At 37.0% G+C, this 24,175-nt stretch overlaps 1 protein-coding gene across 3 annotated transcripts in view; it reads left to right on the forward strand.

Moving 5' to 3' along the window:
• Nucleotides 1-24,175, forward strand: part of GALNTL6 (polypeptide N-acetylgalactosaminyltransferase-like 6) — a 453,369-nt gene that overhangs the window by 150,142 nt on the left and 279,052 nt on the right. For 2 of the 3 annotated variants that reach the window (XM_021396253.1, XM_021396254.1), the window contains exon 2: nucleotides 6,695-6,803. In XM_021396253.1, the coding sequence (XP_021251928.1) occupies nucleotides 6,695-6,803 (109 nt within the window). Of the gene's footprint in view, nucleotides 1-6,694; nucleotides 6,804-23,221; nucleotides 23,264-24,175 lie in introns of those variants that run through there. The other variant, XM_021396255.1, reaches the window with a different exon arrangement.

Below are 24,175 nucleotides of genomic sequence, written 5' to 3' on the forward strand. Positions count from 1 at the left end.
ATTAAAAGGCAGTAGTTACGTACAAATTTATAATAGACATGTGGTGGTATATCCAGTGATTCTGCCAGTTTGAAAAGGGATCCCTAACTTTATTCTGATAAGTGAATGAATTTCATTGCTCAATGAGTTTTGTGATTTTCTTTTATACTTTTTGGTCACAATAGTTGGTCAGGGCTTAGCATCCTGAGATTTATCTGTGTTAAAGAGTATGGAAAAAATAATGAATTGTCTTTTTTATACAGCACTATTTACAAACGCTGTACAGAATCTTTTATTTCAAGAATGAAGGGGAATCAAACAGTGGTTGTCTTTATGCTTCTCCTGAAACGTCTATAGAAATGATTCATCTCCGTGGTTCTTTACCATGTTTCTTTTCCATGTGTTTCTTTTCCATGTGCATCTTTCCCTGAGCAGTAAGAAGTGCCTCTGTTCCTGAAATTCATTAAACAATTGGAAATGGTTATGCTGATCAGCTTTAGTGATGTTTTGTTAATGTAGTTGTTGATTGTATATTGGTGTTCCGCAAAATAACCCCTAGAGCCTAGAGAGTAAATCCTCAGCCTCAAAGTGAATCTGTAATTATCCCTTGTAGTTTTTAGAAAGGTATATTTCCATTGATATAGCATCTTCCTTTGCCTGAGACCCCTCTAATTGCCTGCCTCTGCAGAGGGAAATTAAAAATAAATGAGTTATTCAATGAAGGCACTTGTTTCTGAGTTTGAGCTTTCAAATGTCACAGTGGAGAAGCTTTTCTCCCCTCCGAGGAATCTAATAGTCTGTGAGTGAGCTTTTTTTGATAATTGTGCTATTTTGGGGGGTTCATCATATTCTCTGTAATTGAAGCAGATGTTGAAACTTCTCTAGAGGAGAAGACTCTTCAGAGTCTGTGTAGTAGTGTATCAGTCTTGCATCCCCAAAGGTTTGAGGTTAATGTAAAAATGAAATAGTAAGGCAGATGTTGTATGTAATGTTGCTGTAGGTGGATAATCCCTGTTGATCCGAAACACTTAAAAATGTGCAACTCACAGCTGCATACTAGGTGTAGCAAATGGTTGGATGATAAATTGTTTCAGGATTTTTTTGACAGCCAGTCACAATCCAGCTCTATGTATGCAGAGTGATTTTTTGCTATTAGAATAGTGCTGCAATGATAAAAGTTGAAGAGGCTACTGCACTATTTGTGAGTAACTTACAGAAATGTTTTTGGGGGAAAATCCCTGAGTATGTTTCAGCTTAGCTGCTTTCAACACAGGTTTCTGATTCCAATGTGATGATATATCACTAAAGAATACCTATAACTAAAGAGTTCTTTAGCTAAGAATTTTTGAACAAGCTGGTAAGCAACTGATCACAAATTCCAAGAAGGCAGTAGTGATATTTAATGTGCCTAAGTATTTGTTAAAATTAGTTCAAAAATATTTATTCAATGTTCAGTTTTACAAAATGAAAATATGAAATGCAAACTAATGGAAATCAGTGAAAATCAAGCACTTTTTGCTTTTGTGCATTATTTTGAATCTGTGGCCTGAATTTACGTGAAGGAATTTCACCTGATTTCACCTAGTATATTCTCAAAGTAGAAAACTGTTTTAAATATATAGGAATCCAATCTTCATTGGTCAGACCTTGAACTTAACCATGGCTGCCTATCTGGTGGGACACTTTAAATGAAAACTGGTCTGGAGGGCCATGGGTAAACCAGTTGCGTAGGCACACTGACAAGCTTCTAGAGTCAGCCGACACTCCTGCTGCACACTGCTTCTTTTATAGGGGAAGGTGCTGGTGAGTGCCTTGTCCTTCTCTTTCCTTATACCTCGGTTTCCACTGGAAAGAAGCCCTACTGCATATCATGACCTAGCCCTTACAGGAGAGAGTTATAATCTGTGTAAACTAGAGTTTGTTCCAGTTTGATGCAAAATAATGAAAATTATACAAAATTCCAGAAGGATGTAGCACTGAGCAATATAGTGTAGATTATCAAACTATCCAGAAAGATGTAGCACTGAGAAATGAAAATAGTGGATACAGAGGGAGAAGACTAAGGCCAGAACGAAGGGACTACTGATACATTTTTTTTCCTACTTGCTGGCTAGAGATGCTCTAGAAATGGGGTCTTTTCCAGTCACTGTCATCAAGAACAAGGAAGCTGTGAGCATACTTAGATGGAGTTTTACTGCCACAAGTCCATGGGGCCGGACGAGATCCACCCGAGAGTACTGAGGGAGCTGGCAGAAGAGATAGCCAAGCCACTTTCCATCATCTATCGGCATTCCTGGTCAACTGGAGAGGTCCCAGAAGACTGGAAACTTGCCAACGTGACTCCCATCTACAAGAAGGGTCGTAAGGAGGATCCGGGGAACTACAGGCCTGTCAGCCTGACCTCGGTGCCGGGGAAGGTTATGGAACAGATTGTCCTGAGGGAGATCATGTGGCATTTGCAGGACAACCGGGGGATCAGGCCCAGCCAGCATGGGTTTGTGAAGGGCAGGTCCTGCTTGACCAACCTGATCTCCTTCTATGACCGAGTGACCCGTCTGATGGATGAGGGAAAGGCTGTTGATGTGGTCTACCTAGACTTCAGCAAAGCCTTTGACACTGTCTCCCACAGTATTCTCCTGGAGAAACTGGCAGCCTGTGGCTTGGACAGGTACACCCTTTGCTGGGTAAGGAGCTGGCTAGAGGGCCGGGCCCAGAGAGTGGTGGTGAATGGAGTTAAATCCAGCTGGCGACCGGTCACGAGTGGTGTTCCCCAGGGGTCGGTGCTGGGGCCTGTCCTCTTCAATATCTTTATTGATGACCTGGATGAGGGCATTGAGAGCACCCTCAGTAAGTTTGCAGATGACACCAAGCTGGCAGGAAGTGTTGATCTGCCTGGGGGTAGAGAGGCCCTGCAGAGAGATCTGGACAGGCTGGATCTCTGGGCTGAAGCCAACGGGATGAGGTTCAACAAGACCAAGTGCCGGGTCCTGCACTTTGGCTGCAACAACCCCAGGCAATGCTACAGGCTTGGGGCAGAGTGGCTGGAAAGTTGTATGGAGGAAATGGACCTAGGGGTATTAGTCGACGCTCGGCTGAGCATGAGCCAGCAGTGTGCCCAGGTGGCCAAGAAGGCCAATGGCATCCTGGCTTGTATCAGAAATAGTGTTGCCAGCAGGAGTAGGGGAGTCATTCTCCCTCTGTACTCAGTCCTAGTGAGGCCCCACCTCGAGTACTGTGTCCAGTTTTGGGCCCCTCACTGTAAAAAAGACATTGAGGCCCTGGAGTGTGTTCAGAGGAGGGCGACGAAGCTGGTGAGGGGTCTGTAGCACAGGCCTTATGAGGAGCGGCTGAGGGAGCTGGGATTGTTCAGTCTGGAGAAGAGGAGGCTCAGGGGAGACCTCATCGCTCTCTATAACTACCTGAAGGGAGGTTGTGGTGAGCTGGGGGTCAGCCTCTTCTCTCTTGTAACTAGTGACAGGACGAGGGGGAATGGCTTCAAGTTGCGCCAGGGGAGATTTAGGCTGGACATTAGGAAATACTACTTTTCTGAAAGAGTGGTCAGGTGCTGGAACGGGCTGCCCAGGGAGGTGGTTGAGTCGCCATCCCTGGAGGTGTTCAAGAAACGTTTAGATATAGCGTTGAGAGACCTGGTTTAGTGGGGTTATGTTGGTGGTAGGTGGATGGTTGGACTGGGTGATCTTGTAGGTCTTTTCCAACCTAGCTAATTCTATGATTCTATGATTCTATGATTCTATGATTCTATGATTCTAAAGGAGTCTTTTAGCAGAAATTCTGTTTAAGAGTCTTTCAAAATGCATCTTGTTTACACTTAGGCAGAAGTGAAATGGTGAAACCAGTTTTCCCAAGCGCTTTCTGTTTTGTTATGCAATCTAGCAACATCAAAGAAGAAAGAAGAAAAGAAATGCTTCCTTCATGCACACAATTGAGATATTTAGCTGAGAGACTGAAAGCAGTTATGATTTCTTCCAAACCATGGAATTTTCACTGCAAAATTCTTGCTTTTTCCAGAAAATTTGGCTGTGAAACTCTGCATCCCTCCCTAAAGCCGTGTCTCATGCTCATGGCAGAAGTTGTGTGCATAGAGCAACTTTCATGAAGTCCGATCCCTCTATGGACCACAGTGTTCAGATGCCTAAGAGTTCTTACTGAGGTTATGCTGTCTGAATGCCACTCACAGGAAGCCGCTTGCAAGGGTGCTGTATGTAATTTCCCCTTACAGTGAAAAGATGTTCACAATGGTATTGGCTTCTCTTAAAAGTATTTATTTTGAGCAAAGAGTTACGGTGGCATCAACACTGTACTTTGGGGTTGGTTTTTTTCCTGTTTCATCTTAGGGCAATGGAGCTTTTCCAAAATATAAGACACAAGACTTCAGCTTGCTCTTTATATATTTCACAGTAATTAAATTTATCTGTTTCTTAGATTAGTTTTACTTAATTTACTTACTTCAGTATATTATGTTTGCAAGAAAGCCCTGTAGTACATTAGACTTGTAAATGTTTTCAGGTAAAGAAACTGCAAGTAATTAATATTTTTAAAGAATATTGCGTCGGAATGCTAATAGGTGACAGGAAACCATCAGCTACGTTCAGTGTACTGCAATTTTGCCATTTAAATCACTGTTCTCAGGAAAGGAGGCCAGAACTGGAATAAAAGGTCACAAAATTAAAGTTTATTCTGCTTTTGGTAGCTATGATAGTCTTGAATTCAGAGGACCAAGAGATTCACTCCAGCTGTACCACTACTGACAAGGGACAGAAGTTTAGTTGAAGCCAGTCTGTCTGTGCCTCACTTTGAAAAGAACCAGTTAATGTGCTTTCAAGTGCTAATTTAGGAGGATGAGCGCAAGAATCATGTGCAAAAAAAAATCCGTTACAGCCTGTGTTCTGTCTTGTGTTTCTGACTTTCAGAAGCAAGCTGCTTACTATTAAAACATTAGCATTGTTTGAACACAAAAATTATTTAAATTAACAAGTTAATTTGAAGGCCACAAAAGGTTATATATTCTGATAACATGAAGTAGTTTTATCAGAATATCTTCAGTTCTTCTCTTCTTCCAGATGTGAACTTCTGATGTATATTAACACATGAAAAAAAAACATTTTCTTGGAATGTGTCTGCAAAAGCTGCAGTAGAGGTGTAAATACAGGCTGGATTGCTTTTAGGTGGAATGTGATACAGATTACCTAACTTCAAGATTAAAACTAAAAAAGTAGGTCACACTAACAGAGTAGGAGGGATGTTTCTCTGTAGCTCAAGGATTTATTGGTTAGCACCAAGCCCACAGTGCTTTGCCCTGAATGTCTGAGGTTCACAGAAATATCAGCTTACACAAAACAGAGTTTTTCTGCATGGATCTTTGCCAGACAGGATTTCTAGCATCCTTTGCTTGAGGTACTCTGCCTTTCTCAGTATTCCTGGTGTTACCCACAACTCTGAAGGCACTGGGACCTATTCTTAAAGGAATTCTTAGCTACCAGATCGACATCACTTACCTTGGCAATCGCTTGTCTATACTAAAAAGGGAAATATTATCTGAAAATGTTGGGATAACTTCACTGGTTACTCTGAATATCTTCACATTTTGTGCTGCTAGTAGTATAAAATCAGTAAGAAAATTAATAATTCCAATGTTTGTTTGATTAATGTACCTCATAAATGAGGATGTATCATACATTCAGAGCACTGCTCTTACATGTACATGAGATTTTTGTAGAGATTTCAAAATATTTCTTAGTAGAATGCTGGTCAAATATTGCTTCCAAAGAATTGCTTTTCAGATGTTTTCACACATCCTTTGAACATTCTTAAAAACATTTGCAATATGCATTATACATGTGCCCTTCATTCTGCACAGCTTACTAATTCAAACCTAGAAATCAGCAGAATGAGAAACTTTGTTACTCCTAAGCCGCTATGAATCTCCTTCTTTCGTTCTTTAGCACAAAATTGTCTTGTTTATCAGAATTTTCGGCAGTTTTTTTAAATACATTTTTCATAAATTAAGCTTAATCCAGAAAATTGGAGTCTGGAAATGGAGAGCTTTTTTGTTTGCTAGGGTTTTTTCTTTGTTTGTTGTTGTTTGTTTGTTTTTTAATGTATTATCCCTTACCACAAAGATAGATCTACAGGATTTGAAAGTGCTTCAAGAGTCTCTTTGTTCTGTTCCTCTGAGGCAATGAGTTTGGCCTTATGTGAACAGTAATTACTCATCATTGGCTACCCCAGAAAATCCCAAAGTTAAAGGGGAACATTGGAAGGTGCTGACTAACTATAACTCTAACCTTGCACAAATGAGAATTAAGGGAATATAAATAAATACAAGTAAGAGGCACTTCATCTGTTGAAGAATGATGCATTTCTGACAACCTGTTGTTCAGTTTTAGTGGTCCATTTAACTTTCATAAACTTCTTGGCAGCCAGCCAGAGCAAGCCAGTAGAAATATTACAGATATGCTCAATGTACTTCAATTAATTACTTAGTAAAAAAAAACACCTAAATTCATAGTTTTCTCACAGTATTTAGAAGAGTAGCTTCATTTACCAAAGTCAAGGTTCAATATTTGCACTGGATAAATGGAATGTTTTGTCCACTAGTGGCATATTATAAATATTGTTCTGTCATAATGGAAACCATATATATATGTGTGTATTTATTTGTGGTTTTTTGCTGTTTTGTTTATTATTTTCACAGACAATTCCATTGGGGCTGGGAGATGGACAGTTGTTCACCTGGACTGATGGACTGAAAAGGAAGGATTGGCACGATTATGAAAGTATTCAGAAAGATGCTATGCGTTCAGGTATACTTCAGAGCAAGTTTAAGTGTTTTATTCATTTTTTTCTTATATGGTCATTCTTTCTTTTAAGTCAGCTAAAAAGAATTGTAACAGTCTATATTTGATTGCAGCATGTCACAAGGACATAATCTGAACTGAGGGGTCAGAACAAAGACAAATACCGTATATCTGAAAATAACAAAGTGAACATAGAAATAATGTGTTGAATCCTCATAGCTGTATAATGATTGTGCTAAGAAATAGGCAAAATTTTATTAACACAATAGTTTTCACATTGAAATCATTTGTGATACTGTAACCAAATATAAGCAAAAGTGTTGGTTTCCAAACACAGGACACGTGTCACAACTGAAGCTGAATCGCCTTTAAATCACTAGATAAAATCTGAGCACTGAGTACTTATAACTGTCAGGAATATCCAGGGTTATGTTAAGAATAATTTTTGACCCTATTACCATTGTTGAAATCCAGTCTTTTAGTCTTACTTACACTAATGCTGCTTCATTCTGACAGTCTAAAATGATGTGGAAATGGAAGCAAATTGTATCTGCAGATGCAATGAAGGGCACTTTGTTACATTAGGTAATGTAATTTTAATGTACCTTCATGTGTTGTAGGCCATATGTACAAACAAAGGTTTGTGTTCTTCTTTCTGTCATAGGAGCGTGTTCAGATTTAAATCTTTCTTTTGTAATACAATTTACAGCTATTCAGCATAGGATGAATTCATTTAAAAGGACGGAAGGGAAACTGTAGTTAAATTGCACCTTAATCAGTATCTGAAAGTCATTATTTTACAATGGCCAATCTACTATTATAAAATACATCATGCTGTCTTGATCCAGCTGTCAGATGACAGTCAACACCTCCCTCAAAATACCTCTATAACTGAATCCAGATGACAGTCATAATCATCCTTTTGGGTCAGTTATCAGTTGAATCTGCTCTGGACTTTTTGCCCAGACTGACTTGTTGCAAAAAGAAAAAGCCTTGAGACTGCGCAAGTACATAGTCAAAACAGTGATGTGTTATCAACACTGTTGTAGTCACAGATTCAAAACACAGCAGAGAGAGGCTGCTGTGAAGAAAATTACCCCCACCCCAGCCAGTCCCAGTACGCATGTAGAGAAGTCTTTGATGCAGCTGGAAATAGAGTTTAGCTCTCCACTCTTTGTCTAGACTCTGGATAAATGATCCTGCTTTCCTAGCTGTACCTGAATAATTGCAAGTTACTGGAAGAGGGTGGTTTGGCCTGTAATTAAGGCAGCAGTCTGAAAGTCTATAAATTTTAGTTGAATTTCCCATTTTCTCACAGGTATTTAATTTTCTCAGAGTCTTGATTTCTTGTCTTGAAAAGAGATAATGCTTTCTAGCTCTATTAAGAATGTTGTAAGGTATTGTTTCTTACCAGTGGTGAAAATACAAAGCAGTCTTTGGAGACATAACTCTTCAAAAGCTAATTTGTTCAATAGCCATATTTTTTCTGTACCTTGTAAAAATCTCTAAATTAGCATGTGATATGGGACTGCTATATCAGTTTTGCCCATCACAGCAAGGTCTAGTAGGCTACACACAGATTTCTCTGAAATTTTGCCACGATCTTGCTGATACCATTGCATAGACTCATAAAATGGCAGTCGGCTCCTGCATGTATATCCAGCTGTATCGTGACCCTGCCATGGAGTAGCTTTGTGCCATTCCCATCTTAACCATCGCTTCCCAGGAGCAGAGCCCCAGAGCCCAGCACCTCCCTCTGCTTCCCCGCCTCAGGAATCTGCAGAGAGCAATGAGGTCACCTGTCGGCCTCCTCTTCTCCAGAGCAACCCAAACATCCTCTGCCCCTCCTTGTAGGACATGCCTTTTCTTGCTTTTTAAAGATAGTTAGATAAATAGCCTTTGATATAGATAAATCGTTCATCTTATATTCATTGTTATTGTAGATTAACCCTATTTAAAATTTCTAATTTTGTCTGGAATCTTGGGAATTCTTTGACCACTATGACTTTTGTAGAATGATTTTGAGAAGTTAATTGAATATTTTGTGTAAACTATCATGTTTAGTCTTGGTTTTTTTTTATTCTGAGTTGGAAAAGTGCTGGAAGTACTTCTCTATTACAAATTGTTTTGTTGTTTTACTTGGAGCTTGATTTTAATAACGTTTCAGTATTTTCAATCTCTCTGAGCAGAAATAAAACTTTTAAAGGGAGTTCTAAGAATTTTTGTTGGTTTTGATATGTGAATGCAACAAATCAATAGAGGAAATGTGGTGGAAAGTTGCAGAAGCAGCTAATTGCTATACTGTTGTTAGAAAAGGGAAGATAGCCAATTAGTTCCAGTTATCCAAGCCCTGGTTTACACAAAAGCAGAAGGGAGCATTTAATGACTTGTATTTAACATACTGCTCATCAGTACAGAATAGGCATAGTGAAATTAAAGATATTTTATTCAGACATCCCAATCACTTCCATTTTTCTCTGAATAATATTCTTTTATTACTTCAAAACCAGTGATTGAAATATAGAAAAATGAATTTAAAAGTTCACCTTTAAAAAATAAAAAAACCTAATTCTTGGTGATATGATTTTATAGGCACTTTAGGAAGGAAAACCTCAGAGGTTTTACTGCTTCCATTTCTTATGTAGCCCATTCAGTGAATCAGATATAACAGTGGTAGGGGAGGAAACAGAGTATGCTAAGCAGAGAATCTGACTTTATTAGAGCTGATATGTCATGCCATCTTTCTGACAAGAAATCAGCATTTCAACTAAAGGCTCTTTCTATTAATTTCTTTTCCTCTGGGAATACATCTGATAGCATGCCTTGATGAAGAATATGCTTAATTTACATTAAAATTATGAAAACTATAAACAAATGCAAATCTTCCATCTGTCTTTTTTGTTTTCAGCAAGTGGTAAATATTGTCTTACATATATATGAAAATATTCTTGCATTGCAGTTAGCAATGTAAATGCAACTTGTGGTAATAACCTAAATAGCTATCAATATATGTGTTAGTCCAGCTACGGCAGCAGTGGTGGTATCAGAGCAGTGCGAGGCTGCCAGGATCTCTGGACAGGGCAGAAATTCTGGATGCTGAAGCCCCTGGCATTCTCATTTATCAGCTACTGACTTGGCACATTTCCTTACATCATCAGACATTGTCCTAGTTCCCTTTGGTTGTCTGGGAAGGACCGATGTCTATGAAGTTCTTCACAACAGGAGTATGACAACTGCTGTGGCACCAATGACCTCTGGTTTTCCAGCCTCTCTAAGAAGAACTAGGAGTCTGAGATCCCCTGAATGCTCCCGTAAAGTATGAAATTCACAAGAGAGTGCCAGGAAAGCCTCAGGTAGTAATCCAAAAGGATCCATGAAAAGAAATTCTGTTGATTTCACTGCTATCTTTATACTCTGGGTAAGACTCAGAGTCTTAGAGAATCAGTCACTGTCATTGTTACTCCATTATTATGTCTAATTCCATCAATAAATTCTCTGCTGTGTGTGCTCATCAATTATGAGTAATAGCATTAATGATGAATTATAGCCCTTTTCAGGTAAGAGGAACAATTCACATGTGTAATTCTTGGATATTTAGAGAAGTACAGATTGAGCATTTGTATGTGAATATGGTGCTATTTCTGATCATGAAAAGCTATTTCTAACTATGAGTGATAGCTTACCCATGGTTAAATACTTCAAAAGGGAAACTGGAGGAACAGAAAAATGGAAACTTTCAAGCAGAGCAGAACTGATGGGAAATCAAACAACAAGGTTTAATTTCTGAATAATTTTTATTCTTTTTGTGAAATTAGTAGTGTATAAAGTGCCTTAGAAAGATTGCATACCAGAAGTTCTTTAAGGGAGTTTGATTTTTTTTTTCAGTTTCTGTTTCACGTTGTTAGGTAAAGGAAATATTTCAAAAATCTGCTCTCTAAATATTCTTGTTGTTTTTTTTTTTTCCTGTATAAGATATTTTTGACTACTTGCATGTGTGTGCTGAGATAATTGAAATCTATGAAGGGAACTGAAAATTTACAGTAATTGAAGGCAAATTTAGAAAAGAATGGTAACTGCTAAGGACCTGTGTTTATAGCTCTAAACATAATTTTAAAAAAATATTCACCTTCAAAAGAAATGGTTTAAGGAATTAATGAAGTGACTTTTAAGATGCAGCTGTCAATATTTTTTGCTTAACTGTTGAGCTATATTGCTTCTGTCTGTTAATAAGATCTCAGAGGAAAAACTTCTGCAGTGTATCTAGTCATTATCCTGGATGTTATTATGTCATTTACACAGTCTTAGTTTCTCCTACTTATTTATTTAAATAACATGTGGAAGACTTAGGTGGAGAGAAAAAATGAAAGTTATCATTCTTGCCAATATTCCATATAGTCTTTACTTCTCTGCCTCTTTGACATGTTATCTGGGTCAGGAGGAAAGTATTTTAAAGACCTTGACCTTTACATGCTGCAATGCAGGCATTTCATACAGATTATTTCACCATAGATGGATAAATCATTATAACATCAGATAAGATGATGCTCACCTAGAAGCACATAGACAGCTCAGGCTGATAGCAACTGTACTTGTTGTGTGCACAGGTTAGTCTTATTGTAGAGTAGTATATCTCAGGCTAAATATTATTTTGTATTTACATAAATTCAGAAGCTGGACCTTGGAATCAAAACAAAACTAAGATACTATAATACTCTAAACAAGTACTTGAAAAAAAAATGAATTGTATATGTGATGAAAATAGTTACAGCATGAAACTCCATATGCCTGGGGTTTCATGTTAAATAGAGGCAAAAGAGTTGGGAGTGCTTTTGTACATCAGTATAAAGTGGTGAACACCTGAGAGCTGACTTCTGTGTGACCTAAAGCAATGGTTCATTGGTAACTTTTTTTTTCCATCACTTCTGTTCAAGCGTTCTTCATAATGAAATGAGATAGAATAATTCCCCAAAACTTCTGTGGTTAATCCTCCTTATTTTGAATGGTGTATATTCTTAAGCTCAGAGTTATTTTTCAAAGGAAAACTTAGTGCCAGAGTGACTCTAAAAGTTTTTAGTCAGCATCATACAGGTAACAACATTAAATGTAATTCCCTACTTGGTAGGAAGAGATTTCTTCTGTGGTACTTATGCACAGAAATATAATCAAAGTTGCGGGGGGAAAAAGTATGTACTAAAACACTGATTTACTTATCCTGTATTTCAGATGGGATTATACATTTGGAATTCTGTCAACACTGTATATTAAATTAATTTACTAAATCTAATTTAGGCTTCTGAACTTGCAATCCCTTTAGAAAGAGTTTGAGAACTTGCAGTATAATGGGAACTGTGGTGTTAGCCAAGGTCCTGTTAAGCTGTCATAACCTAATAGTTCATACCATTAATCATGAGTTTGCTTCCTGCAGTTTACAATGTATTGTTTCATAAAAGGGAAAAAATGTTCATCAGTTTATCTTAATGCAAGTCTGACATGATTAAAAAATTCTCAAATTGAATGTTAATCATTGCTTGTAAAGGAAATTGCATATAAAGAATGTATAATAAGAAAAAGATGGTTGCGATCTACTGTAGTTACATAAAGTGTTTCACATATGAGAAAACCATCTGCACTGTAAAATATAAAGCGCTATTGACTAAGATCTGATTCTAACACTCAAGCGTAGTTGTTTGGATGCTCTAATGAAAACAGTGAGACCAATTTGAAATCAGACACCAAGAATAAATAAAGCTATTATACTCTCATGTATTGGTTTGGATTTTGACATATTTTCAGTGATGTAATCTCCAGAAGTTTAAACTTGGTATATGTCAAATACAGACAAGTTTGCCTGATTTTTCAGATGCTGAAGTTTTTGTCCTGGATGATGACAAACTTGCTTCCTCAGACTGTGAAATGACATTTCACAATATTAGTTAAGAGATTATTTGGGGTTTAATATGAACTCACACAGGAGCTCAGTTGCAGCCTTCTATTGCATGGCTACAGAAGAGGACAGAAATATAACCTTGTTTGCAGAAAGCAGTGGTTTCAGTACTCAAAGCAAAATTTGGGGCAATTCTTGTGGTTGATATTAGGTAGATTCCTCTCCATTTCTTCTCCAGCCCCCTTGCATTTGCAGGTTGTTCTCAGTGGTTGTGATAGGGGAAAGGCAGGGGGGGAAGAAACAAACAAACTAGAGCAAAATAAAAGAGAATACCAAGAAGCAGATCTTGGCTGCTACTTAACTTATTAACTTATCCTTAGTCCTAAGGATATTATTACCAGTGGATTCGCATTAGTATCAGTGATGAAGTTCTGATGTTGGTGAATGTGTAATACTTGGGGGTTTAAAACAGTACATACCTGGAAGTAAGAAGTGAAAAAGGAATGAACAACTGAGAGCCCTTCAGAATAGATTCATCTTTGAGTGAAAGAGGGAAGGAGAGCTCTATAGACCATCTAAATTGAGTTGACTTGTCTCTTGTGATACGTGTTAAAATTATCAAGTTTGTCAGTTCAGAGCAATTATATCTTGGCTCAGTGGCACAAAGAAACATTGCTTTCTTTTGTAGTTCAATTTCCAGTTGTTGCTTGTTTTGCTCTGAAAGTCCCAATTCAATGAAAGGGGAAATGCGCCCTGACTAACCTGTGGCAAAAGACCTGGAACAAGTACTTGACAGCAGTTACAGCATATCAACACCATACTTTTCAGTTCAGAAGGAATGATAAAAGACAGATTTTCCTTACTGCTTTTGTTTCACCTTTTAACCTTAAGATATAAAATAAGGTGCTGTAAACCAGCCTTAAAGACTGTTTCTTTTAAAAATTTCAGGAAGGCATTTCTTTGACTGGAATTCACGTCAAAAGGCCTCAAAGAGGATAATCCCCCTCTAATCTACATAGTACAGAAAGGAGTTGGGAATTAGTGAAGTATGATGATGCCACATGTACATTGCCTGCACAGTATTCAGTAACTTTATGTATTACAGACTTTATCATCTAGAACAATCATGATGATAATCACAGTCAAGCCTTTCACAAGAAATCAGAAAGCTGTTTACACTTTGAAATGTACCAGGTGCTTGCCTGAACTTTGTAATTGCTAAGGTTCCTCAAAGATGCTGAATAATGTATTGCTTTACAATGTTACCCATGTGCTTCTCTTTGACATGATATTGCAAAACTAGGTTTTTTTTCATGTTTGGCAGAGTACATGGCAGACTTCACTAGCACAATTCCAGAATATGTTTTATTCTTTTGGCTTTCAAAAGGCCAGCAATAGGGTTGAATAGAATAGTCATTGCTAAAAAAGATGAATGAAATTGTGCCTACTTTCCTTTCATAACTTTCTTTTAAGGCTATGAATTAAGCGTCCAGTCTAGTTATCTCAATGTCGTTTGACTTAAATATATGTAGGGTGACTTTCCATGTTTTCCTTCTTGTTTTCACCATACAAGCTGACAGAGGAAAGCTATTGGGGTGGTGAAGTGATTTGTCTGACATCCAGTCAATATATTTGAAAAAGCAGAAATATAAGATTGTTTTGCTGTGATCTGCTTTATAGACACTAACTCATCAAATGGTGCTCTGAGATTACTGCCTTTTAGTGCACCGTAGCCAAAAGGAAGCTGTGTTATGTGACACAAAGTCACCCCACCCACACTCGCAGTGAGTTGGTATCTGGGAGATGAAAGAATCTGTCCTCCTTTCCACATTAAAAAAAATTTAAAAAAAAAAAATTAAAAAAAACCACATTACTATCAGTGACATTTTATCATGCTAACATGCATGAAAGTGGATTTTTTAGTTGAGACTAATCTAATTTTAATATTTTGCAAAAATTAAAAGAAATCTCTAAATAAACAAAATGTTAGTTAATTTGTTTTTCTATAATTTTTTCCTAGCTTTTGTTGAAGTGGTTATACTGGGAAAAAAACCAAGCTTCATGTGCTTCAGAAAGAAGAGTGAAAGCTGTGAGCTGTTAAAGTTCTAGAGGGCTGACATTTTAATTAGCTGTTATTAATCAGTAAGTTAAGCTAGTTACTAACATACTGCCACTTCAGAATGCCATTTCAGTGTCTTTTTCCCCAGCTGATACAATCACCAACTTTTTTTGAAGTTTGTAATAAACTGTGATGCAGATCATCTTTTCATGTGATTTTTTTTTTTTTTTTGAATTTTTGTGTTTGGTTTGGTTTTACTGCGGATTCTGATGTGTTACATGGAAACTTGGTGTCCTTGAGCATTTCTTAGCAATGTCATAAGCTCAAATAACAACACTTTTTCATGTTGTATCTATTTAGTAGATAGTAACTATACTTCCCAAAAATGCTAATAAGGACACTGATGAAAGGATGGATTCTTGGCTATAATTTTAGCTCACAAACCTATCTCAGTATAGAGCCAATCTGTGGGATCCTTAGTCTCATTACCTTTAAGAGCTAAATTCAGGAGTCAAATCCCTATTTTGAGAAGGCCCTTAATTGAGAATCCTTGAGGGCAGCCATCTGACTGAATGCCTTGATAAAGAACAGGTCATGTTTTCAACTATTTCTTGGTCAGCTGATACAAACAAATGGGAGAAGAGAGAGGGAAAGAAATTGATTGGAAGGTTTCTCAATGCTTTGTGTAAAATCTGAATGTAACATACAGACATCTTTTTCATTCATTTATTTATTTTTAGCACAAACTCCCACAGGCATTAAAGCCCTTTTGAAGCACAAGTTCTTTCAATAACTTCATGTGTATTTCATTCATTTTCACAGATGAGCAGGAGGATGAATGTATTGTAGAGGAAGTGAGCCCATTACTAATGATTTCTGTCAACTTCCCATCTGATATTAGCAAAAGCATTGTGGATTGTAGAAAAGGTATCCTGAAAATATAGTGAAAATGAAAGAATCAAGACTCAATAACTAGAGTGAGTTTATCTTAATACATCAAAAATTGAAAGCATTTCAAAATGCCAAATTTAATCCTGTACAGAAAGTCTTCCTCAGTGTCAACAGGACATAGTCCAGTCTAAGTCCTCTGTCATAATTTCTCTCAATTTCAGCTATACATGTTGACATTTTTAACTATTTTAAAAGTTAATTTTAATCCTTGAGAAAGTACTGGAAAGAAAAATAATAAGTGCGGAATCGCTTTATGTAAGTTAAAGCAGTTGTCCAATGAATGTAGAGATGATTTAACAGCAGCAAAATAAAAGGCAGTATTTCTGGTAACGCTTCTGAAACAAAGCCTACAACCTAAATTAATCTCTGCTTTATATCCTCTTCTGTTACTGTGTTTACAGAGGGCTATGGAGGCGTGTATGCTTGCTCTCGTAGCGTGATTGTTAAAGAATCCCCTCCCTTCTCCTCAAAGATTGCATTTATTGAGGGGCTTTTTCTCATATGTGCAAAACTAGAATTGAGAATTACTGTGTACTGCAAATTACCTCATGAATCAGCATAACAGAGTTTAATTTTTTAATTTTCCTCGATGAGGAAGAAATTTTCAGGTAATTGTTTAACGTATATCTCAAAGTTAAAGCTGTATGCATATGAGACTCTGGTTTGATATTCACTTTTTTTTCTCTCTGTGATGAATGAGAAAGTGTTGTATTGGTTCATAAAGAGAATGCAATTTTTAAGAGTGTTTTACAAAATATATTTTTTTCTATTTGCTTCTTTTAACCCAGACTTCAACAAATTGAAAGGAATTCAGCAAATAATTTTGGCTGAATCCAAACATCAGTTTTCAGCACATTAACCTCTCTGAAAATGTTCTCATCAGGCATATGCAGGTTCCTGGTGAATAATGTATAAATGTGGGCCTTCACATAAATTCTCAGTTGCATTCTGTAGGTGTTGAGTTGTCCTTTCAAACAGAAAATATTTTAAACTCATTAGTTGGAATTCAGTTCATGGTTGAAGGTGATTTTTTTGAGTCTCCACATCTGTCTGCTTGATTCCACAGCATATTGACTCACAATTTCAGTCAGCTTTAGTACAGGAAGTTTAGTCAAATTTATGTCAGGATCTTGAGAAACAGTTGACATTAATTAGGCTCTTGATATTCAGAAACAAGTCAATCAATGACTAGGGAGGACAAAGCCTGTGTAGAGCTGTGCTCATGCCAGGTCAAGTATTAAGTTTAGTTCTCCTTACCACAAGAATATCTGTCAGTTGTAAGGCTCCTTTCAAACGAAGAATTTATTCTAAACCACCAAAGGAATGATAAAAGACAAAATTATTGAATACAGCAGAAATGGTGTCTTGTAAAAGGAGAGAAAGGCAGTTACTGAGAAGTGTGATGCTTCTGAGTATATGCAGCTGTGGTAGTATCAATATTTTCAGAAGAGGAGAGTGATTGATTCACCAAAAGAAGACAAGGAAAGGAGAAAAGAGCATTGAGATACAAAGTGTTACTTTAGGTCTAGTAGGAAAAAAAAAATGTACTATTTTTTAAGTAAAGCATAAGGACAAGTTGATGCAGTTCCATGGGATCAAACATCTTGCCTTGAGGATAATTCCTAGTACCCTCTGAGTTTTGCAGTCATGTCTTTATTAAGCTAGGCAGTTATGTGCATGCTGGGCTTCAATTTCATATTATCTGAGAACAGTGGAACTGAGTTGTATAATGTTCTGGATCCATGTGGACTTGAATATGCAATAATATTCAGACATACTTCCTGAAGAAGTTACCATCATGGCCCTGAGTTTGCAAACTCCTCTTGCTTATGAGTCCTTTTCTCAACTTTACAAAAGAATCAGTTCTTGTTCCTGGATCTGCCTTAGTCTTCAGCTGTGAACATTTAATATCTCCATATGTAAGAATGGATACAGACATTTTTTTCTGGTAGCGGTCTTACAGGCTACATTTAAATTTGCTGGAAGCTGTGACAGCTCATGTATTTTTTCTCTCTGGGATGCACACCACTGGGTAGTGCTTTTATTGCACACCGTAGACTCATGCATAGTTAAATTTATTTCTACAGGATATTCCATCTTATTTGTGCAACAGCCACAGAGCCACCTTCTAGAGGTACTTTAGACTGATTCGTGCAAAAAAATAAAATAAATTAAAGAAATCCTAATAATGGAGTTGTTCTATGGCACATCCTGCTGTTATTCTGTGATAGAATACATTAAACAGCACATGCTTATGATACATCTTAGAATGAAGAAAGAAGGGGGAGGGAAACGTCTTGTTTGTTACAGCTGTTCAAAGCCTATCATTCTGTATTTCTGTATTTTCCTAAAACTCTGCCTAAGTGTAACTTTCCATTAAGAGATCTGCATGGACACACACACTAATTATAGAAAATCTCCTGGCACTAGAGACAATTAGAATACTATCTTTGAAACAGTTTTATATGAATTAATTTATCTAAGCACTGAAACAAATGTTCTTCAGGTAGTCTGGTTACCTTGTGAAGCCTTTTTAATGGCTGAACTCTCTTTCTCACATGCTTGCCCATTCAAGGCTTACAGGGTTTGCCTCTGACTAATGGTTTACGGCCAGTCTGTCCCAATGTTAAATGAAAAATACATTCCTGTGGCTGTGGCATTTGGTGATAAGTAGTTAGACTAAAGAGAAGATGTACTGTGCATCCCTTGGCTACAGGGTCGTGACTAGATTCAGCTCAGCCTGCAGAATGCTGCTGTGGATATTGCTGCTCTGCTGTAGTGATAGAACAGTTCATATCAAAACAGCATGTGTTGCTGCTTATCTTGCATAGTAAACAGCAGCTTTCTAAATACACTGGATGTATCAAATTGTGTGCTTTTTTTCCCCTTCCTTTTTTTAATCTAGATTTATTGAAGTGGGAAAGAGGGTACAGGGATTCTTTCTGCTTATCAAGCCGCTGCAGTATTTGAAGCAAGTGTTACAAGATGTAGATTTTTTAAGCATATTTATTCTTACGAAGTATTTGTTCAAATGTTCAGACAGTTTACTTTTCAGAGTTCATATAGTTGTCTGTTTGCTGAAATACCACAATGGCACAGGCTAACCTCATGATGTATTTTGAAGCAATTTCCTGCCCCCCATGCACTGTATTTTTGCTCAGCAATGTATGTTGGAAATTCAGAGGTGGTATTTTTTAATGTTAGAAAGGAATTAAAAAGGCAAGGGATACATTACCTTAATATTCCAGAAAGTATAGTCTATAAGATTTAGGCGTTGATTATTGACTGAGAACATGCACATATTAAAGATAAAGCACACTGTCTGGATGTAAAATAAGAAAAATACAATGAGTAATATAAATGCTATCATAACAGTTGGAAAAATCCATCTCTGCTTAGCTGTGTAATGTGCCTTTTCTGCCAGGATGCAAATGCCAGCAGCAGGGGCCAGGCTGAAATCCAGAGTGATATCCAGTGAAGTGCCTGCATACCTGGGAGAGCTAAGCTCGTGAGCACTGAGCTCATTTTCTCTTCCTGCAAATCATTTGGTTCAGCAAACAATATTTTATTAAATATAAACAAATATCTAGTTCTTTAAGTATAGCAATAGTTATTTTGCAGTCCAATTTGGCAAGACAACAGCTAGGGCAGCTGATTGTTCATCAGTTCTGAACTAAAGTCCCCTTTATTTGTTGGGGTTGATCCGTGTAGTGTAACAGGAGCCGATTCAAGTTGCCGGAGTCGTGGCAGTGTGACCTGGAGCTTCTGCTGCTTTGCCAGCTTTTGCCATTCGCTGCTCTGCTAGCTGCCTTGCTTCCCTGCGCTGCTCACCATTGCCCCTGCTTTTCCCAACTTTTAGGTGCCCACCAAACCACTGTGTCTTTTGGCAGCAGTTTCTGTTTGTTTGAGCACATGAAGCTATTGCCATAGTGTATGCAAAATACTGTTAATCTGCTTCTCTCAATTCAGGGCCTCTTAAAATCTCATGCCATTTTTTTTTTCTTGCATTCTGAAACAGAAGTTACAATCTTTAGATTAAGATGAAGAGACTGCCCCAGCCCAGATAGTCTATGGAAATCTGAAAATTATGTCTAATGCAGCTAAAAAGCTGTATTTTTTCACTTTGATATGCATTTCTTTTAACACTAAAGCTTTTCAAACATAGTAAGACTGCATATGTAAAATAAGTCTATTTCAGAGGTTCTCACTTGTCTCTCTGATCTCCTCTCCAGGAAATGCTCTTACTTTATCACATTGTGTGGAATTTTTGTTGAGGAATGGGGAAATGCATCACCATCATAAGCATGCATCTAATTTCTATGTTAGTAATAGACTCTTCATTTTTATTTCATGCTAGTGATAAGCAAACAATACTCTAAAGATTCAACTACAATACAATATGGATGCACCTTCTCAAAACTTTAAGGAGCATATTCATCCCTCTTCTGCGTTTTGTGGGTGTTTTTTTGGTTGTTGTTTTTTTCTAATTGCAGAAGTGAGCAGGCAATCAAATAACAAAATTTGAAGCTTTGTCTTTTTCTTCCAACCAGTGCTACTCACATAAAGCCATTCCCAAAGAGGAAGGCAATTTAGTTCATGTTTCTCCTGCCGACCATCATGTTACTGTAACAGCAATCGTGAAAGCACAAGGCCTTATATTCATGCCCAATAACTTTTCCAAACCACTTACTGAGGACTGCATGGTCCTTGAAAAGAAATCAAATATATACTACTGGCATCTGAATGATAATAAAATAGTTGGGATTTGAATGTTTTCTACCAGAAAACTGGAGTGAATTTTTCTTTGTTCTCTGTATTGGTTTGATCTTGAAACAATAATAAATAAATTTTGTTATATATTTACAAATAAATGATTTATTCTCACCTGAAAAATCTATTGTTCATGATTTAGATGCCAGGGATTTTGTTTTTCTCAATTGCATAAGTAAGATTTGATTATAGCTGTATCTGTAATGCTAAGGAAAAGCCTTTTATATTACCTCTGAATTTGACAGTTACATAATAAATAATTCAGTATTGTAAATCTTAGTGCAGTGGTTTTCCAAGCTGTTACCAGATAAAGTAGCAAAGAAAATAAAACAAATAGACATTTTTAATCCCATTTTCATTGATAAAAAAAATCAATCAAATTGTTTTCCTGTAATTTAGACTCATGAAGTTGTACAGCTCTGGGATACCAGTAAGTCTGGGAAAAGTAGAAGAGAATTGTGACAAATATGTTTCCATTTCTTCTGCAAGTTTTGTTGACTTTGAGGAAAAAAATGTAATTCCAGCAACTCATATCGAGTCCTTCTCCTACATTTCATAGAGTTCATAGTACTTTAAGACTGGGGCCAACCTTACTCAATGATCAAAGTTGTATCAATCATCTCTCTGAGGCACGGCATCATTCTTTTCTTCACCATTTATGACTTCCACTATTCCCTTGACTGCCTCTCCCGTTGCTTCACTACTCTTCTGGTTAGAAAAAAAATATTATTTTCTACCTGAAAAGCTATATACAGTTGTTACTACCTGTTTTACTACCTGTTTCATATGAAGGCAATTACTTTCATGGGAGGCATGTGCAGTTTTAATTTCTCACTCTTAACATGTCAGTAGAGTATTTCCTTTATCCATTTCTTGACCTGAAGTGATCTAGTCTGAACTAGACATGAGTCACGAACTACTTTTACAAAGTTAAAAAAATGTTCACACACAGGTATTCTATAGGTTTCAAAATACAGAGATTTATGGACAGGCTGAAAACTCTATTAATCCACTCTACTATTCTACTACTAATACTCTAGGAGGAGATGAGACATTTACTGTCAAAAAAAGAAATCCTATTATATACATTTATGAAATCACCTCTCATTTCAAGATAATTTAACCAGAATTTTAACAGATGTGCTTCATGCTGTGCCCCCATCTGTGAGGAAGCAATGATGTAGAAAAACCTCTGAAATAAATAATTATTTCATTAGCCTTTAAATGGCAATTCACTTTTCCCCAAAAAAGCAGAATATGATGGCAGTCTGAATTCAGAATGGACTATCTGTTATACTTACTAACTAAAATAATATAAACTCCTTCTCCACAAAAGAGAAGTTTCAAAAACATGGAAAGAAGAAGTTTCCAAAAGATGGAAAACTTGTATAAAGCTGTGCTACTCGAGTACATGCTTAAACAGAATTTTGGCTCATATGCAGATTATTTTTTCAAAGTCAAAATAAATAAAAAAATAATAATGCATTAGGGAAATTCAGAACCAATGTAAAAAAAATCCCTTCAGATTGCTTTAAACAGTTATTATTATACAAAATAGTGCAATATACTGTAATTTTTTTTTATGTTAATGTATTAAAATGAAATCTCATATAGTAAAGCATTTAGCATGTGGAAAATTCTCATTCCTAGTTACAAATATCATGCTTGAAAAATTAAATTTCTAAATTAAAACATGCTTAAATACTTTATGAAATGTGGCCTTGACTTGGTGTGACTATGAGACTTAGCCTGAGTGAACTCATAACATGGATATAAACAGTGAATAGTTAAGATTTGTACACAGTTCTTCCCCCAGTAAACTGAGTGGGCTGTGCTATTTACCCACCTACTTTCCTCTGTTAAGATGCCAAGCAATAGCTTAACTTCCTTTAATTCATTTGGCAAGGCCAGTTTTTTCTACCGTGCCGAGTTATAAATAATGTTAATCAGAAAGTAAATAAAAGGGGAAAAAAAGAAAGAAACCAGAAGCTGTTGTAATGTGCTTTTTTGTTGTTAACTTTATCAAGCAAGCTCTCTTACCCACTGCATGCAGAAGCTGTGCAGAACTTCTTTTGTTACGGGTTCAAACTGATTTCCAGATGATACATTTTGCCAACAGTACCCCTGTTCTCTTCATAATTATCATGCCTGCCTGATCCAGAGACATTACTCTGCTATTACACATTTGTGCTGAGGATACAGAATGTTTCTGATTTTCTTGTCTCACCCTAGGCTTCCCTTTATGCCATCTGCTGAACAATAAGGCTTGTTCTCCTTCTGTTGCATCTGTATTTAATATAAACAGTAGATGCTTTAACTGAGGTTTTCTTAAACTATCAATTATCACAAGCTATCAAGCATAAAACTTAAATTCATAAGGGCTAGGTGTAGAGCGTGTTATTTCCTAGGGGACAGTAATATCCCTGAATGGAGCTAAAAAATTCCTGAGCATCTGGTCTTTGACCAAGTCAGTACTTTCTCTGGATGTCTAGATTATCCTACTTTACTGTTTGTTTATTTGACAGTCATTGGATAAGCATTTTGTAGTGGTGTATTACATTTTTTTAAATTTTTAAATTTAACATTTAATGTAGAGATGTCAACTTCAAAAGTAATGTGGTATTTAAAAGAAAATCTAGTATATTTTCAAAATATACTATTCAAGTGTAAGAACTCTGCAACCAATAAGATTAGAGAGCATTTTATGAAGTAACAGTACTGTTTGTATTCTTCTTGTGCCTCACAATGGAGCCTGCTGCAGAAGAGTCTGGGGCCCAGGATGAACACACATGTACACAGACGGTTACGGTTCTTTGGGATTCTTCCCCTCCTTCTCCCACCTTTTGAAAAACCAACAAGAAGTGCTGGGGTTATTTGTGCTGCAACTGTAAACCAGCTTCAGATAGGGTTAGGAGCAAGTCTTAGGGCTGGCTTTGTTTGCTGCACTAAGGCCTGCCTCCCTTTCTGATCCCTACACTACTTTATAGCCATGATGGCCTTACTGAATTGCTGTTTTGCCTTCAGGCAGAACAACCAGCATAAGAAGGCTTGTCTCTCTCTGTCAATAGTTTGATAGTACCATTCTCTAGCCAGTAACCTGCACAGTAAGCCTGTTCATGCTCTTTTTCACCAGAATGTTACTTTTTTCATGCTGTGATTTTTTTCCCTTTTGACTCTGGCATTTTGAGTAGATGTTGGAATAGTTCGTCTCCAAACCAGTGTGCACTGAAGGCAACTGTCTTCAGTAATTAGAAAAGCAAGTCAGTGACAGAAGAGAATTTAATATGCTTACAGTAATTTGTACTGCTGGGAAGACGCATATATGGCGCAAAGAGAGCTCTTCAGGCCTACTCCAGAAGTTGTCCTCATTTTATTATTATTTTTTTTAATATTCAGCTTCTAAGCACTTTCGTTCTCTTCTTCAAGTCCAGCTGTAAGAAATCACCTCTTTTAACCTGAGCTCTTTTAGGAAAATTACCAACTGCTGTACAGCAGGAGCTGGGAGGTGACCATCTCAGCCCTAGCTAATCAGGAGCAGCTGCAAAGTAAGAAAGCAAGTAAAAGAGAAAGCTGGGAGAAACACCCACTGGATTATTAAAAGCCCACACGCCTCTAGGCATATATTTTAGTGTCAGGAAGCAGTCATGCTTCACAGCTTCTAGTGTACCTTGTGACCCAAGTTCCTGTATACGTGCAAAAGCAATCTATATATTG

The sequence above is a fragment of the Numida meleagris genome, chromosome 4 (genome assembly GCF_002078875.1).
Source record: "Numida meleagris isolate 19003 breed g44 Domestic line chromosome 4, NumMel1.0, whole genome shotgun sequence".
Classification (NCBI taxonomy): domain Eukaryota; kingdom Metazoa; phylum Chordata; class Aves; order Galliformes; family Numididae; genus Numida; species Numida meleagris.